Here is a 19890-nt window from a genome sequence, read left to right on the forward strand (position 1 = left end):
ATATATATATATATATATATATATTGCACTGCTTAATATATTTTGTGGAAACCATGATAATTGATTGGAAAAAGACATACAGTAAATATAGTCTAAATTTGTGCATTTCTTTGTCTTCGCATTTATAAGCATAGTTGAGTCAAACCTATCTGTCACAGGAGAAATCATAAGTGAATTGAGTTTGATCATAATTTGTTTTGATTATTGTGCACAGTATGCATACTCACTAGGTTTTGGAAAAGAGTCAAAATCATCGTAACGGCAAAAGCTCTTGTTAAGAAGTTTTAGCATGTGCTACGTTTTCAATTGCTGAACAGAAAATATGATAACTGCAGGCACCGCATGCCTACTAAGTATGTGCGCGCTTTGTGACCACATGACTCTCTTTATCAAACCACTTTAATCAAGGACCCACTATTCTTATAACAATCTTTCTTTTCTCCGTAACTGAAGGCTTGCAGGTCATTTTGCCAGATTATCTCAGAGACACTTTCGTCCAAGCAGCTCTTAGTTACATTGCCTGCAATGGAGAGGGAACTTTTGTCTGTCGAGACAATGACTGCTGGTGCAAATGTGACCCCAAGTTTCCAGAGTGCAACTGTCCCTACATGGATATTCAGGCCATGGAGGAAAGCCTTTTGCGAATCTCTGAATCATGGGCTGTTACCTACAAGGAGTTTGAAGATTCAGGTAGGAGACTGAATTCAAGCATGTTTCAACTGAATAATTTTTGTTATTCATTTGTCCTTCTGAAGAAACATCTCAATCACCACAACAATTAATTTAAGAGCCTATTTTGGAATTGTATAATTATTATTAGTTATTATAGAAGTTTAGAAAAGTATGTTATTTACTACTGTTCATTCATTGCTGAAGATGGACAAACAATCATTTAACTTTCTTAACTAACACTATAGGCAAAACCATTTTTTCACATACTAGTCAGTGAGATTTTAGGCTATTTTGCTTTCATAACAATTTTTTGGGGCATGCTAGTGGGGGGAAAAACATCGATAATAAACCTTATCTATTTGGGACTGCAGATTTCAATTACATTTCTTTAAAGACCGTTTTCTCTAAATTAGTTTTTTTTTCCTGCACTGAGCCAGAAACCTCCACTTCAGCATTTACATACACTCAACAAACTTTACAGTTTCATTCCTATCTATATTTTGAAAGTTTTTACAGAAGGATTGTTCATATATCATTCACGTTAGTTATATAAAATTGTATTCCTATAAACATGGTGAAAATTCTGTTAACAGAATTTTCTGATTTATGTAGTAATAAAAAAGGATATCCAAAATCCCCTGTGTAAGAATCTTTAACTTTAATATGTCAACAAAAATTTATTGTGAACCTGGCTTTTTCAGATTTTTCAGATTTGTGTTCAGGAAACTTATGCAAATTAGTCTATATTTAATTAGATAATGCATTGTTTGCATATTTTAATGTAACATTTCTAAAAACTTGTAATACACAAAAATGTATAATCAATAATATACTGAATAATCAACTGCGGAATTGTGGCAATAACTATTAGTTAAATTGTTTACCCTGTTGACCTGTGGTCTTATCTAGTATAATTACTCTACTTTTTCACACTGGTCACTGGTCTGAATAAATATGAACAACTTTCAGTGAATCCTGACATTCCCCACATAATGTCCTTCAGAGACAGTGTGGGATTAGAAAAAAAAATATCCTGCTCAACATATTGCCTTACAGTATGTTGAGCAGAATTAATCACCCATAAAATGCTTTATTGCCCATCCAGCATCTTTCATCAAGCATATGAATGAGAGCACTTAGCATAATGTTTAGGTACTGTATTACTGCCTGTCGAGGTCACCCCCACAGTGACCATTAATGCTTGAGCAAAATTAAAACGCATGGATTTTTTTTCTTCCACACTGTCATCCTTTTCCCTTCTTCCTAAAATATCCCAGAGTTCAATTACTTTCAAAGTTTATGTTATTAGAGCTATCAGGAAGTGCCAGATATACATACTTTCTCAGGTATCGTAAATGTGTCCTTCTGATAGGAGCATCAAAGGCATTCAGTGTTCTGCCCCATCAGCTAAAATGAAATGATCTGTAGGAACCGCTTGAAAAAATGTCTCTTCACTGAAATGATTCCTTCTTATTGTCAAGGAGAGTGAAGTATAAAGGCAATGCGTTCAGGCATTTAACCACTTTTCAATCAAGTTTACATGACAACACTACTATATCTGAGAGAACGTACTCTTTCTTCAACAGATGAGTTCAAAACATTTCTGATGAGGCTGCCGCAGAATTTCTTCCTCAACTCCTCGATGATCCAACATTTGTGGTCGCTGGATGGTGTATTTCAGAGGCGCTATGAGCAGCTGGAAAGTAACATGAAAAGTCTCTTCAAGCGAGCCCAGCGAGTGGTTTACAAGCTCTTCAGCCTCAGCAAGAGGTGCCAAAAGCAGCCCCACATCAACTTACCGCGTGAAAGGTGAGCACAACAGACTCATTATCTCCTCATTGTTGTGGTGATAAATACACTGATACTTAATTCCGAAATGGAATAATGCCCCCAATTACTGTATCCAGAGAGGAAACTCTTCACATAGTGTTTATCATCATTATTGCTTGTGTTCATGAGTGGCCTGCATTTCAGACTCCACGGGCTGCCGAGAGGAATGTTTGTCAGTGTGCTTCAGAGTCAAAGGGAGCACTAGTGCTCTCGTCTCCGGGGGGGCACCTTTGTGTTTACCCACAATCAATAAGACTAAAGTCGCCATAGTGGTTCTCAACTGGTTTTGCTTCAGGCCTTAGATTTTACATTGGCTACCAACACAGTTTATTCGGGATGTAACGATATCAAAATCTCACGATACAATATTATTGCAGTATGAAGTCCACAATACGATATTTATTGCGATATTTAAACAAAAAAGACATATTAAGACGTTTTAAAGTTAAATTATTCTATCTAATGCACTTTGAGAGTTTGAAATTAAGAGATATCTCAAGTCAAAAAAATTGTCTGTGTATTGACTTTTACCTGAACTTTAAAGGGGACTCGAGCCTCTTTTTATTTGTTATATACCGTCTCAGTCTAAATTACATTCACACTGGTGTTTTAGGAAGCCAAACAAATTAGAATAGAATAATAATAATAACAGCAATGACAGCAGTAGCATATACTGTAAAACAACTGCACTGTAAAATAAATGAAAATGAATACTTCATAGAAATAGGAAGTTACAATACTTCTTTCCTAATTTCTCAACACTTGAAAGAGATATTTTGAATTTGGACTGCAGTAACGTTACCCATTTAAACCGCTAGCTGTCAGCAATTCATACTGCACTTTTAAGCTTTTATTTTGATGGATATGGCAGTAGAGCTTTTATTTTGAAGGAAAACGCCACTCCCAAGACTACACTTTTATCGTTTCATATCATCATGTTACCACGATATTGCAATATTGATAATATTGTTACATCTCTACAATTTATTGTACAAAAGTAAATAAAAATGCCCTTAAAATTAAACATTTTCGAACGATGTGTAAGTGAAGTTTTATCTGGATCAGATTTTCTTCTACAGTGCATAGTTTTCTTCTTAATATGGAAGTTTGAGAGCAGCCTGTCTATGTCCGCATCCTTTGTATTTACACTAATTATTGTGTTATCCTAACTATAGACAATTATATGGTTAATTAAATTAGTTTATTAATTCAATAAAAATCAGATCACAGATCACACCTAACATTAAAATTAATAAATCATAAATGTGTGATTCACACATTGAATACCCAAATTAATGTAGAAGAAACATAAAGGAGATATGAATAAATAAATAAATGAAACATACATTTGCAAATGTGAGCACATTATGCATGGAATTTAACATGTTACACAGTCCATATTAATCAGAAAAAAATAGCATATTATTTTCACAGCCCTAATTTAATGATTTGTCAAAACAGACTTGCAACCCATTTTAGTGCCACAACCCACCAGTTGAGAACCAGCAGTTTAGAGCAGTGTTACTTTTAAGTTTAGACTTTCAAATCTCCTTCAATATCGGAACATTTATAGGTTTGCGAAAATAAATCATGAAGCAGTTGCTGTTAGAGAGAGATGCTAAGTGACAGTTTTGCCATATTTTAAACAGAAGAAGGGAACAATATATGCTTGTACTTTTTTAGATAACTTTTTGTGGAACAGAATTATGTTTGTGCTAGTTTTAATCTTGCCATCTGCCGCTGTACCGGCTTTGGATACATGACAATTTAATCTCAACAATCATCGTTTAGGCAGACTAACTGATACTGCTGTTTACCTTATCTTAGGCCACAGTCGTATTGGCTGAACTACTTCCAGTCTTTATTATACTGCTCAGAGAACAACCAGCTAGGCTCCTTCTCAGAAGAACTGCACACTTGCATTTGTGCATATGACCACAGTTCCTGCCAGGTACCCACACCATGCTCTGTGGGTGAAGGTGCCGCCTGCGCCGCTTGTGCTAGCGACAACCACACTCGCTGCGGCAGTTGCAACGTCGGCTACATGTTAAGTCAAGGGACCTGTCGACCGATGGTGGCAGATTCCACCGAGAACTACCTGGGCTTTGAGACTGATCTTCAAGATCTGGAGCTACGCTACCTTCTACAGAGAGCCGATCGACGCTTAGAGGTCCACGCTATCTTCATCAGCAACGACATGCGGCTGAATAGCTGGTTTGATCCTTCATGGAGGAAGAGGATGCTGCTTACGCTAAAGAGTAACAAATACAAATCCAACCTGGTCCATATGCTCTTAGGCATCTCCCTTCAAATTTGCCTTACGAAAAACAGCACTCTGGAACCTACGCTCACGCTCTTCATCAATCCCTTCGGGGGGAGCCACTCAGAAAGCTGGTTAATTCCTGTGAATGAGAACAGTTTTCCAGACTGGAAGTCTGCTAAGCTGGACCTTCCACTAGAATGCTTTAACTGGACCTTGACTTTGGGCAACAAGTGGAAGACCTTCTTTGAGACCATCCACATTTACCTGAGGAGCCGCATCAAAACTCCAGGCACTGGAGCCAATGACAGTGTTTACCTGGAGCCTTTGGAAATGGCCGACCCTACTAGAAATCTGGGGTACATGAAGATCAACAGCATTCAAGTGTTCGGTTACAGTATGCATTTCGACCCGGAAGCAATCCGGGACTTGATCCTGCAGCTGGACTACCCATACACGCTGGGCTCGCAGGACTCTGCCTTGCTCCAGCTGCTGGAGATCCGGGACCGGGTCAACCGACTCTCTCCACCGGGCCAGCAACCTCTGGACCTTTTCTCCTGCTTATTACGGCACCGTCTCAAACTGACGGCTAATGAGGTGGTGCGCATTCATGCCTCGCTCCAGTCCTTCAATGCTCGTCTCCCCAATTCTCTGGATTATGAGACCACTAAACTCTGTAGCTAACGGCTAAAGCATCACAGCAGACATCAATAGAACAACTGTAAAAATGCAGAGTAGACTGTTAAAGTCAAAGCTGCAATGACTTTCCGTGATAGAGACACTATTTTTTTGTGACTTTACCTTCACTAGTAGATCATCTTGCTCAAAAACAGACTCATTTTTATTGTATTGTACACTGAGTTCAAAGAAGAGATTTAAAAAATATATGGAGTGTTTGTTTGTAATTTTTATGTTTTTTTTCTTCTTCTTTTGCTTCAGTGACAGTGCGCTTTCCTTGGAAAGAATACAGTGATGTCAGTCAATTTTGTAGTTAAATTGTTATTAAAACATCATGGTTGTAATGGAGTAATGGTTGCATTATTTATCAGCATATTTTTATTGTTATGTGACAGTTTAGTTTATTGGAAAATGAAACATTTTATATTTGCAATTGAGTGCACTTAATGAGGAATTAAATACATTGAACATGATATATGACTTTGATAAAATAATAATGAAACAGATTTATTGACATAATTATATTATATGCTTGTTAGGTTCATGATAATTTCTTTTTATTCACATCCCATTGGAAGAGAGAGTGTTTTGTTTTTCATTACTAAAAGCATTACAAAGTCCCGTACATTATCATATTAGTATTACGATTTACTCATATTTCTATGCTGATATTACATGTGTTTCCTGTATTAATGATCATTCTGAACCACATTGGCACAGTTATTCTAGGCTTATAAGCTAGTATTATCAAAAAGTTTTTTCTCTCTCTCCAGTTAGTCATAATTGAAGGCATGAGGGTTGATTTAACAATGTAAAGGCGTCTGTGAATATAATATTGAGAAATTTTGAATGGAGCCACATATATGCAATGTTTTGAGCTGAATGTTTTCTATTGATATTCTAAATTCATCTAAACATTGTTTATTTTCAGTATTTGGAATTCAGGGTTTGTATTTGTCTCATCGTGTTTTCATTATTATTATTATTTTGTTTTCATATCTTTCTTTTGAACATTGGTTTGTTTTAACCACACACGTTGTTACATCAGAACAAAGCAGTTTCTCTGAACCATAAAATATATATGATTACAAATGAGCCTTATACTGGAATGTAACAGTGATGCCAAAATGGGACAAATATTGTGGAATCCAGTGTGCCTTTGTGAATACACAGTATACAGTTTTGCTTTACTTATTTTGTGCACCTCAGTATATAATGCATATTTTTTGCTGTTCATGCTTGTCAGAATTTTTTTTCCCAGTTCAGTTATTTCTCACTTTTTTTCTTGCATTACAGTACATTAATTTAGACCGTGTGAATGCTAATTATTTAGAATCAACACATGATGACAGATTACATTAATGCGAACAAAAAAAGTGTCAATCGCCTCTTCATAATCTGTTTTTGCACCTTTTACCTAGAACTAGCACAATAAATAAAATGAGCCTTACCTAACTCACCTAATTTCTCTTTCAAATCTTACATATTTTCTTTGCAGTATAAGAACCATTTTATGCTGCAAAAATCCCACAGAATATAAACCGCAAACAATATTTTTATAACTTTCTAAGAAAAAGGAAAAATTTGTGCCTGCAAGGACTAGGAGAGTTTTCGGCAATACTTTAGTATAGGACACAATTCTCACTATTATCTAGTTGTTTATTAGCCTGCCTATTATTAACATATTGGCTGTTTATTGCTACTTATAAAGCACATATTATGCATGACCATATTCTACATCCCTAATCCTACCCTATACCTGAATTTAACTATCTTACTAACTATTAATAAGCAGCAAATTAGGAGTTTATTGAGGCAAAAGTCGTAGTTAATGGTTTGCTAATGGCGAGAATTGGACCTTAAAATAAAGTGTGACTGAGTTTTCATCAGAGAGACTTTAACATTGAAACTGTGAATTGCAAGTTAAAGGACGATGCTTTTCCAGGCTGGTTTTCTCATTCAAGGCATCTTTTCAACAAGGCTGTTTTACATCTGTAGAAAATCTACCTGCAATTTACACAAATTGCATAATGTAAAGGTCAATGGATTGTACGCTAAAGGAAATTGTACATGTTTGAAGAAAAGTTGCACATAATAAGATATTAGAGACACCGGTCAAATCCAAAAAAATCTCTCCATTTGTGCTTGCCTAGAAAAGAAGCTTCTTAGAGGGAAGATCACAACTTTTATGTCTTCTTGGAGTATCTACCCGCATTGCAGCTACTGCAACATTTTCACATATGAAACACCCCACGCTGTAGCAATTACTCTGCGAACACAAATGACCAAGGGAGCAGTTACTGCCAGAATGCATAAACAAATCACCTGCGCGCTGCACCGAGAGCCTGTAAAATGAGAGCTTGTCAGTTGTGCTGAAATGATTAGACACGTTGTTGTAATGACAAACATGACAATAAGAAATGGCAAAACATTACATAGGCAATCGGTCTTTCTCGCAGCCTGACAAACAATTTATCATTCTGCTGTAATTGTACAGAAAGAGCTGTGGAAAAGAAAAGGCTTAGCATTGTATTATATTTACTGTGCAGCTCCTCTGAGGAAAATGGAAAACTCACCCGCACAGACAGAGATTAAAGAAAGAGCATACATCAACTTAGTAGGTTAGCCCTTTATTCACTAAGCACTCTGAGGCAGTGTGCCAACGCTTGATCAATAGTGGCCGTGTTGCCTCTTTGATCTCCTCAATGTAAACATTGTAATGTTCTTTGTGATTCACGATGAAGATGCATTGCTAACTTGACACTAACTTTGTCTTGGGCTTCACTGTAGGTTTCTGGAGGGCCAGATACTGCAGTGAACAGGAGGCAGGCAAAAGGTAGCTGTCTGCTGCCAATAAATCAATGTGCAGCTTTATTACGTGAGAGAACAAAAGGATCTGCAGGGAGATCAATGCCATCAAGAACCACCAACTCACAAACCAGTGGCATTTTGTTGTCCAGGGCCAGGACCATATCAACATCAATTTATTACTCACACTGTCCTTTCCACTTGATGTAGTTTGTATGAGCACAAATCAATCACGATTTTACATCCAATTAGAATTTAACGTTGAATCGCACCATTGTACTCCCTTTGCTGTTGATGTTGCACAACTTTATATGCACACGCTAAACATGATGTTTAATTAGAAATAGTATCATAATTAAGCAATACTACAACAGTAAATATTAAGTAACTTGCATTTTAGAAACACAATACCAGTTATTTTGTCAATTTGTATCTCCCCCAATCAAAATGGTCCCAACAGTCTCAGAGCAACACTAGTGTTGTTTCACTCCTGTGTGAATTAAAGGAATAGTTCACCCAAAAATGAAAATTAGCTAAAATTGACTCATCCTCAGGCCATCCAAGATGTAGATGACAAATGTGGAGATATTTTGAATCACGTCACTTGCTCATCAATAGATTCTGAGTTTGAACAGTTCTTAAAAACATCACAATAATCAACACGACTCCTTCAATTAAAGTATTGTGAAGTGAAAAGTTACATGTTTGTAATCAACTAATCCATGAAGACCTTTTTTTTTTTTTTTTTTTTTCCATTCCAAGTCCATTCAAAATAGATGAAAGTGAAGTTAAAACACCTTAATGATGGATTTGTTTCCTATGAACACAGCTTTTCACAGAGAACATTAATTGATGGACTGGAGTCATATTGTGGTGTTTTTATCAGCTGTTTGGACTCTGACGGCACCCATTCACTGCAGAGGATCCATTGGTGAGCAAGTGATGTAATGCTAAATTTCTTCAGATCTGTTCTGATGAAGAAATAAACTTGTCTACGTCTTGGATGGCCTGAGGGTGAGCAAATTTTCATTTTTGGGTAAACTATTCTTTCTGAGCAAAACTAGTGTTGTTTCAGTTCTGAATGAATTAGCATTTGTGACCCTGGACCACAAAACCAGTCTTAAGTCACTTGGGTATATTTTTAGCAATAGCCATAAAAACCCTGTATGGGTCAAAAGTATCGATTTTTCTTTTATGCCAAAAATCATTAGGATATTAAGTAAAGATCATGTTCCATGAAGATATTTCGTAAATTTCTTACTGTAAATATATCAAAACTTAATTTTTGATTAGTAATATGCATTGCTAAGAACTTCATTTGGACAACTTTAAAGGTGATTTTCTCAGTATTTAGATTTTTTTGCATCCTCAGATTCCAGATTTTCAAATAGTTGTGTCAGCCAAATATTGTCCTATCCTAACAAACCATACATCAATGGAAAGCTTATTTATTCAGCTTTCAGATGATGTATAAATCTCAATTTCAAAAAATTTACTCTTATGACTGGTTTTGTGGTTCAGGGTCACATTTGTGAATGAAACGGTTAAGAAGTTTATATTTTAGATTTTTAAATGTGCATATCAGCTAAAGTTTAGTCAACTCTTATGAGTAGCAACAAACTCCAACTTACAGTAGATTTGAGATTCTAAAATATTAGTATCTGATATTGTCTAGTTACATCTCTGAAGCATGTTACCATAGCAATATTTACATTTTCACACGCCAAAGATTTAAATAGGTAAACATGACTAATTCAAATATCAAATGCTAATTACCTAACAGTGAATAAACAAGACATTCTCAAGAATCCAAGGACAGAGAAAAACTAAGTATAAGCTTATAAGCACATAAGGTTAGGGAAATAAATTATAAAGGTCACTGATCTTTGATACACTTCAGGAATGTATTGCCTCCAAAAAATAGCCCTTTTGGGAAGCCAGGGCACTCTGCTGGCTGACATAAGTTAAAAAAATTGAAGAGGACACTGCTGTGCTAAAAGCTGCATGTGGTCTGTTGGACTTGAGAAAATAAGTGACTTTGACAACCTTCCCGCTTTCAACATTAAAATCCTGCTACATACGCGGCACCCCTTTAGGTCCAAATAGAAATATAACTATTCCCAACTTGCACAATTTTCTCTTTAAACTACATCCTCACTAGTTTCTCTACAGAAAGCTAAAACGTTCCACTCCTGAAGGATTATGTAGTCCTACATTATCCCTCTTGATCACAACAAGTGGAAGCATTCCCTTAGGGGAGGGCCTACACCTGCTTCAAACTGAACTGTTTGATGAGCTTTGCTGTAATGAAGAGTCGGAAGAATTCGAAAATTTGCCTCCAGTTCCCAGAATGCAACTACTTCACAAATGAATTAAGCATGACCTACAGAGCCAGGCAGACTACTTTTACTTAACGTATATTAATGCAATCAACAACAAGTTGCTTTATGGATTTATCCAACATGGTTTAAAGGAATCTGCATTTCAACTTCAGGAAATCATTGAATTGTTTATAGAAACACTTGCAAATTTATTTGCATTTTCATTTATTTGAGTTCTCCTGTCCTGACACTATGGTTATGATCTCACCTCATAGAGCCAAACAAATTTGAGGGCGCAAAAGCACGGGAGATTGATGTCTGATCCATTGTGTTGATATCAGTGAGTCTTGATCTCCTGGTTCTGGTATCTGAGGAGATGATTATAAGACAAGTTCAACCTGACAGAAACAAACGACCCTGGACCACAAAACCAGTCTTAAGTCACTTGGGTATATTTTTAGCAATAGCCATAAAAACCCTGTATGGGTCAAAAGTATCGATTTTTCTTTTATGCCAAAAATCATTAGGATATTAAGTAAAGATCATGTTCCATGAAGATATTTCGTAAATTTCTTACTGTAAATATATCAAAACTTAATTTTTGATTAGTAATATGCATTGCTAAGAACTTCATTTGGACAACTTTAAAGGTGATTTTCTCAGTATTTAGATTTTTTTGCATCCTCAGATTCCAGATTTTCAAATAGTTGTGTCAGCCAAATATTGTCCTATCCTAACAAACCATACATCAATGGAAAGCTTATTTATTCAGCTTTCAGATGATGTATAAATCTCAATTTCAAAAAATTTACTCTTATGACTGGTTTTGTGGTTCAGGGTCACATTTGTGAATGAAACGGTTAAGAAGTTTATATTTTAGATTTTTAAATGTGCATATCAGCTAAAGTTTAGTCAACTCTTATGAGTAGCAACAAACTCCAACTTACAGTAGATTTGAGATTCTAAAATATTAGTATCTGATATTGTCTAGTTACATCTCTGAAGCATGTTACCATAGCAATATTTACATTTTCACACGCCAAAGATTTAAATAGGTAAACATGACTAATTCAAATATCAAATGCTAATTACCTAACAGTGAATAAACAAGACATTCTCAAGAATCCAAGGACAGAGAAAAACTAAGTATAAGCTTATAAGCACATAAGGTTAGGGAAATAAATTATAAAGGTCACTGATCTTTGATACACTTCAGGAATGTATTGCCTCCAAAAAATAGCCCTTTTGGGAAGCCAGGGCACTCTGCTGGCTGACATAAGTTAAAAAAATTGAAGAGGACACTGCTGTGCTAAAAGCTGCATGTGGTCTGTTGGACTTGAGAAAATAAGTGACTTTGACAACCTTCCCGCTTTCAACATTAAAATCCTGCTACATACGCGGCACCCCTTTAGGTCCAAATAGAAATATAACTATTCCCAACTTGCACAATTTTCTCTTTAAACTACATCCTCACTAGTTTCTCTACAGAAAGCTAAAACGTTCCACTCCTGAAGGATTATGTAGTCCTACATTATCCCTCTTGATCACAACAAGTGGAAGCATTCCCTTAGGGGAGGGCCTACACCTGCTTCAAACTGAACTGTTTGATGAGCTTTGCTGCAATGAAGAGTCGGAGGAATTTGAAAATTTGCATCCAGTTCCCAGAATGCAACTACTTCACAAATGAATTAAGCATGATCTACAGAGCCAGGCAGACTACTTATACTTAACGTATATTAATGCACTCAACAACAAGTTTCTTTATAGATTTATCCAAAATGGTTTAAAGGGGTCATTTGATGTTGCTAAAAAGAACATTATTTTGTGTATTTGGTGTAATGAAATGTGTTTATGCGGTTTAAGGTTCAAAAAACACATTATTTTATACTGTACATTATTGTTTCTCCTCTATGCCCCGCCTTTCTGAAATTCATACATTTTTTCAAAGCTCATCGGTCGGAAAATCGAGGTGTGCTCTGATTGGCCAGCTATCCAGTGCATTGTGATTGGCCGAATACCTCAAGCGTGTGACGGAAATGTTACGCTCCTTACCATATCGTGATGCCTTGTCCCAGCTGGAGCGACGAGACAAAAACATTAAAAGCCATTTTAAACTAGGCATTTGTTGCATCCAGTGGGGTCATAATTACGGATAATAATGACTTATACTGTCTTTTTACGTGTTGCATTGCATCGCTCCGCGTAAACATAAAACCACGTCTGCATTTGTGATCGGAGAAATTACAAACTACAAACGCTACTCTACATTGCTCAAAACTCGCGACTGAATCATCAGTGGCAAATTCTTTAAATATAAAAACATACTTACAGTCTGTGAGTCAGAACAGCCGGTATTGTAGTCTACTCTACTAGGATCAGGAAACAGTCCTCCATAAAATGCGCTGGACACATCAGCATCTTTGGGTTGAACTGTTCTGGAACAGTGTTGTAAATACAACTTAACCACTGATTTCTAGTCGTGCCCTCTTTTGGAAGGTCAAACAAAGTAGTTTCACTTTCACAATGAAACACAGCATCACACACGGCGGCCTAGAGTGAGCGGAGGCCGGCTTGAGTGTGCGGCGGCGGATGGGCTTGCGGCAACCACATGTGGAGACCCCGGGCTGGACTCCGCTTCGTCCAGAGTGAAAGCCGATCCGGCGATCCACAGCGTGAAGTTGATGTATTTCCTCAGCGACCAGCACGGATCAGCTCCAGGCATGACAAAGTGGATATTGTCTTCTTTTGGAAGGCCAAATAGTTTCGCTTTTTACAACGAAACACACACAGCGCCTTCACGACATGGCGGCGGCGGCAACAACAATACTACAGCGAGAATAAAAGTTACGCCTTCTTTCTTTGCATGAACATTTGGGCGGCATTATGCAAATCTTCCCACATCGTGACGTAGATATGTGGGGGTGTGTTAGGACGAGCCGTTTTAGGTTGGCGTGGTTGACTCTTAACTTTTATAAAGAATATCTCTTTGGATTTGAGACTTTAGTCTTTGCAACTTTACAGATCTTCTTTATGCACCAAGAGCTTGTAACACTCCAAAGAGAAAGGAAAAATTGAAATCGCATCATATGACCCCTTTAAAGCAATTTGCATTTCAACTTCAGGCAAGCATGTTAATTGAATTGTTTATAGAAATATGCCAATTTATTTGCATTTTCATTTATTTGAGTTCTGGCACTATGGTCTCACCTAGTGAGATCTCATCTTCTCACCAGAAAAAAATGAGAGTGCAAAAGCACAGGAAATTGATGTCTAATGCATTGTGTGGATTTTAGGGAGTTTTGATCTCCTGGTTCTGGTATCTGAGGACATGATTATAAGACAGTTATAAGTTCAACCTGACAGAAACAAATAGGACCCAATCAGTCCCAGCTCACAAGAACCAATTTTAAATTGCCAACTAATTGCTTTCAGGGATCTTAGCTTGGTTCTTAATGCATCTCTTATTAGATAATCCCATTGTACAGAAAATACTCATCTGGGATTTTTAGTGGTCAGAGAGGGAGACATTTATGACCTAACAGGACTAAAGGCACATTGTACAAAAGTATTTTTATCGGGGTGCCTGTTTGAGACTTCTGTGTCATTGTGCATGTGCATTAGTTTATGAAAATGTGATTCAATGAAGAACTTTGGTTGAGCCGTGAAAGAAAATCGACTTTAAAAGGCAAACCCATTAGCCTCACTGAGCGTACTATATTTGTGCATATTTTAATGGTAGGTTGGAACAAGAAATGCATAAACACAATATGTTGATGGCTTTATAAATTCAGTAGAATCTCTGCAGAGTCTGTGAGAATACTACAAATGAATAGACAAGTAAATACTAATACAGAACAAAACGTTCTTCTTGAATTTCTGTGACTTAACTCACCACAGAACGAAATACAAAAGGTCTAAATTGATAACTGATTGTGTTCCCAAATGTAAAATCATTTGATGATGACATCACTGGCGCTTTGGCACGAAAAGCACATTATTGTTTATTTCACTGATATTCAGGCTACTGGCTGAACGACATTTCAAAAAGACTTTTGTTCATTTGTTGTTACACTCAACAGGATACAAGAAGCACATTGTCTTACATTCAGCTTTTCATGGACTGCTTTCATGGACAGCATTTAAAATCAAGTAAAGGATGATGTTTCGTGAAAAGATAACCCTAGATTTAATGCGGTATAAACATAATAAATTATAAAAGAAAATTATTAACCAAAAGGCCTTTTTAAGACTTTCAAATGATGATGTTGTTTCAAAGATACCACCAATCACGTACATCTATTGCTGACAGATCAACCACACTGACCATAATGGCTGTGAATTATTTTGACATGCAAACTAAACAGACAATTAACAGAGATATAAATCTAAATTTCTTGAAGTCTAATATTAGCATTATGACTGTCAAAGGTAATGTGTTAAATGCAATTAAATGTTTAACACTTTTTTTTGTAAACGCCATCAATGAATTTGTTTAGTTTAACATTATGAATGTTTTATTCTGTTCTGTGTGACTGATCCATGCTTCATGTTCACAAACACACAAAATTCCCTAGAGAAGAATACATTAATCAGTAAAGGGAGAAAGATATGATTTCTAGACAATTTATTCAAAGCTGTTTTCAAACTTTTTGAATTGTGGACAGTGATTTCTCATGTTGGACATGACTGCTGCATGACTCTTTAAAACCTTTCAAAACATAAATTGAAATTGCCATGTCACGTGATTTCAGCAAACACTGTTTCAAACCTTGGTTTTGAAATTCAGATGACTTTCCACCAAAGGACTTTGAGCTGTTGAGCCAATATGGTTTTAAATGTTCGAAAAACAGACATTACAAATTAATAAAGGAGCACGTAACATACAGGCTCTTAATATTTAATGGTATTTGATGATTTCCTGATTTCTGAAAAGACTTTCTAGAATACATTTATAAATTGCTTTGTAAAAGTTTGTGTATATTGTCAGAGATTTTGTTGCTTCGTACTGTTTTGACAAGCAGGTGTCGGCAGCATGTAATGTTTCCATCACATTTTGTGAAGCAAGTGTTGCAGACTAAAGGATTCCAAAGGATTCCAAAATATCTGTTTTTCTTAACCAGTTCACTATTAGTTATAAGTGGCACACACGTAAAATAATAAATAATGCATGCGATTGACAGAAAGCAAAAGAAAAGACTATCTTACTGTATATGTTGACAAACTAACATCTCATTGGGTAAAAGAATTCAACCAAGGCACAACTGGCAATGTTTAGAATGATGGTAACCTCCCAAATGCCAAAAATAATAGAACACTACCAGGTTTCCTGCCTTTTCATCTTGCTCAAATCACAAAGAACACCTAATTTTAACAATTCCTTTCCTCATCCAGTTCTGTGCAAAGCTTGCTGGGAACTATAAATCTCCTGCTCAGATTCAGTTAATAGCAACTAAAATGATCTAGTCCCAACTTCTGTTTAACAAATTTAACTGAATTGCACACACTAAATGTTGAAGAACTTTGCTGCATTGTTGCATTCGATTAGTTGCCTGAAGGGTTGCCAAGAGTTTGATCCCAAGGTAGAAAACGCTACAATTTATCCACAAATTTGAGTAATTTTTCAACAGTAAAACGCAGGTGTTCCTAGCACGCAACAGCGCATTAATGATAAATGAGGTTGCATTTTTAAAGTATTATTTGCACTGTTGCTTTTGTTGATGTTTTATTTTTAATTTTTTTATCAAGATTGGGAACTTGTTTTGCAATGTCTGGTTTTCAGTTTTTACTCAGAATGATTCATTTAATGCAAAAAATAAGCCATTGATTGGTACCATTATCATGCCTGAATGATAGCCTACTATTATTTCCTGAACATGCATTTTAAACAAGAAATGAAGACTTCAGATACAAAAGCCGCTAAACGCCACCCCTGTCAAAAATGAGACAATGACATTGAACCTCTAAATGCCACTTCCTTTAGCCAGTAAGAGCCTCTAAGTCCACAGAACCAATCAGAAGATTTTTCTCAACATGGCAACACGAGAGCTGTCAGTCAAGACATGGGAAACAAAGTAACTGGCATGACTTATTTGAAAAAGTAACTCAGATATTTCCTTCTAAATTAAAAAGTAATGCTTTACTTTACTAGTTAAAAGTAATCTGATTACGTAACTTGCGTTACTTGTAATGTGTTTTTCCCAATACTGGTCCATGGCCAGTATACATTAAAATAAAAAATAAAATAAAATAAAATAAAATTTATTAAAAAAGAAAAAACATTAGAGGGATGAGTCACACAAAAACTAAAATTAAAATATTTTGTATTTATTTATTCATTCATTCATTCATTCATTCATTTTTGTTGTTGTTGTTATTTTAGTGATTTTGCAGCTGTTTACTATGTCTTGACCAAAGAGTTTTTGCCAAAACTAGTCCTGAGTCCTAAACATAGGAGCCTGATTAAAAAAAAGTCAATTTAAAAGAAAAAAAAAAAATCAAATGGATTTAGATTTTTTTTTGCATCTCAAGTATTTTAATTTAACATGTTATAAAAGTAAACCTTATTCTTAATAGTTTAAAAAATAAAAAAATAAATAAGGAGATTGATCCTAATTAAATCATTTGACAGCTCTACTAAGAATACTGTTTGTGTTGCAATGTATAAAGCTCTCATTAAATGTATAAGTCATGCTTTAAAGTGGTGCCAGCGGTCTGCTGAATGGTGTTAAAATGTTCCCATGTGGTGAGTCATCAGCCACTCTCACTCTCGACCTGCATGTACGTGTATATTTAGGGAATGTCAACATTAAATCTACAGGCTTGCCGGGTGGCAAGAGACAGTTCATTCTCCTGACATTCTCCTGACGTTGATGTTTCTCATTATCCTTCCTACCTAAACAAACCAAAAAGTCTTAAACCATTAGAGAAAGTGCTTTTTTTCTAATTTGATGCTTTTTTCTCCATTGCAAATTATGTTAACAGCATAACACATTGAGTGATAAGTTGAAGTGAAAAATGAACATGCGTTTCTTTTGCTTTAATGACAGCAGCACTCAAGCTGCACGAACTCTTTTGACAGTATAAACCCAGTGATCATGTTATCCATCATGATTTGAGTATCTGCAGAGCATCTTAAGCTTCAGTGGAAGCGAGAACATCTCACATCTGTACAAAGAAGTTAACAAGCTCTGTGTCACAAAAATGCTTATTTGGTTAGTGACCTAGAAATAGTGCCGCATCAAAAACGCTTATTCATAAGATTTGTTTATTTTCAGTCTTTCAAAATTCTCAAACCTCACTGTTTACAGTATGATCTTACCAGTTGGCTCACTTTGTGTTTTAATTAAACAACACGATTATCTTTGCATGACATTGATTACATGAGAAAAAATACATGAGGAAAGTGTTCTATTTCATGTAGAGAACAAAAAGTCTTGAGGATTTACAGGCTTGTTAGATTGTTCAAAGTATACCTTCGTTTTGTAAACGGAAGTGTGACAATTAGTATGTCTTCATGTATACATTCACAATTATAACTTGAGACTGTCTACAGCCTATGCTGAATATGGTAATTGACCTTTTTTTTTGTTTTGATTTTTGGAAGAGACAGACTATGATTCAGTTTTTCCTTGAATGCAATGCACAAACATTCATCATCCAGGTTCTGATTTAACATGCTCTTTGTATGCATCTATGTGTGTGTGACATAGTCTCTCTTGAGAGCACTGCAATAGCTGCTATGTTGAGTCCAAATGGAAGAGATGGCATGATAGACCCTGGTGGGTTCAGCAAAGAGACATCTCAATATGTAGGAGAATATACTAAGGACTTTACATAATAAATTAAAGCAGTGAAAATCAGTAATATATGCAGAGTCTGGCACTAAATTATGCCAACGAGAATACTTATTAGGTGTAGCCCATATTTTTCTCTCTTTAGTAGTCAACAAGAAAAAAATATTAAAAGAGCCTGTCAAAAGTGTTGAAATGCGTTATGTTATGTTTGTAGAAGTGACATAGTCAGACAAATCTCACTTCAATGGGAAAATGGGCTGATATAAATCTGCTAAAAGACACAAGACAAGCATTCATTACAGCAAGCGCCAAAGATATAACCATAATGACAGGGATTTAAAGCTTGTGAAAACCAAATAGAATTTTTGCTAGACTCTCTGCTATATTGAATAAATGCATAGCCCTTTTAGTTCTGCTGGTAACTGCACCATGCAGTTTTAAGAACTGAATCTTTCTCTTTTGATGGACATTTGAAATTTGCCGTGTATTTTGATTGATTTTTTTTTTTTGATGCAATGGATCCAAAAATACGATAATGATGAACTCAAAATATAAAATATAAAGGCAGCTATATATGTTCATGTATAAAGAGCCATTTATAGTGTGTCATAAAAATACTGTCATAAAGTGTGATATTACAAATTTTCAAAATTTAAGTTATTACATTTATTTCAATTTCCTAATTGAATTTGATATAGTCATTGCACTAAAGCCATTTTCTACACTAAGAGTGTACGGTTAGATGTATAAACCCGCAGATGAACATTTTACACTTACAGTAAGTTGTTTATACAGTCTCAGGGGAGGGGGGGCATTGTATAAAAGCATTTTGTACCCTCTTATGCTTTTATGCGTTTTAGCGTTTTTGTGTGTTTCTGTGTTGATTCAGTCACACAGCAGAAAAACATCTTCAGTGGTTAATTCAGCCTTCGAATGGTTTAGTTGTCTCTGCAAATTAAGCTAAAACTGAAGAAAAAACTTTACCATTGGCAAAATTACAGACATCAACTTTAATCTGAATGAAAATAAATGCATCTTAACAGAACAGTGAAGCTGCAGGTATACGGCAACAAAGCAATGCCCAGCTAAATCATCCAGTATGTAGATTGATTGGCAAGTGGAATACTTCAGACTTGGTGCCCAAAAGAAAAAAAAAGGTCTTTGAAGTGCTTACCTGGATGATCAACGTCTGTGTGCTATAAGAAACTGCTTGACTTTCATCACTGGAGGATAGATACTTCCTGTGCGCATGATCTGGGTCCAGAGTCAGGTTTCACAAAGTCATCTAAAGGGAACTTTAAATATATACTGACTCTAAAGGACTGAAAGGGGGTTATTCAGTGCGAGAGGGTTGGCTGATTTTCGTTGGCTCCAAACATAGTGATGCATACACAACTGTCTTTAATGTCAAGTGCTTGTGACACTCAAGACAAATGATGCTCTCAGCTGAGCTGAAGAATATGAGGTTTCCACTGCAGAAGTATAGCAGCCAGCGGCCTGTGACTCGATAAGACCCGTAATCATCATT

The 19890-nt window shown here is 35.9% G+C and overlaps 1 protein-coding gene across 1 annotated transcript in view; it reads left to right on the forward strand.

The window, feature by feature from the left end:
- Positions 1-5530, forward strand: part of LOC107585215 (BMP/retinoic acid-inducible neural-specific protein 3-like) — a 21419-nt gene extending 15889 nt beyond the window's left edge. The window contains exons 5-7 of the mRNA XM_016272124.1: positions 454-690; positions 2259-2481; positions 4330-5530. Coding sequence (XP_016127610.1) covers positions 454-690; positions 2259-2481; positions 4330-5446 — 1577 coding nt within the window. The 3' untranslated portion in view covers positions 5447-5530. The remainder of the gene's footprint in view (positions 1-453; positions 691-2258; positions 2482-4329) is intronic.
- The last annotated feature ends 14360 nt before the right edge of the window (positions 5531-19890 follow it).

Source organism: Sinocyclocheilus grahami, unplaced genomic scaffold (genome assembly GCF_001515645.1).
Source record: "Sinocyclocheilus grahami isolate Dianchi unplaced genomic scaffold, SAMN03320097.WGS_v1.1 scaffold67.1, whole genome shotgun sequence".
Classification (NCBI taxonomy): domain Eukaryota; kingdom Metazoa; phylum Chordata; class Actinopteri; order Cypriniformes; family Cyprinidae; genus Sinocyclocheilus; species Sinocyclocheilus grahami.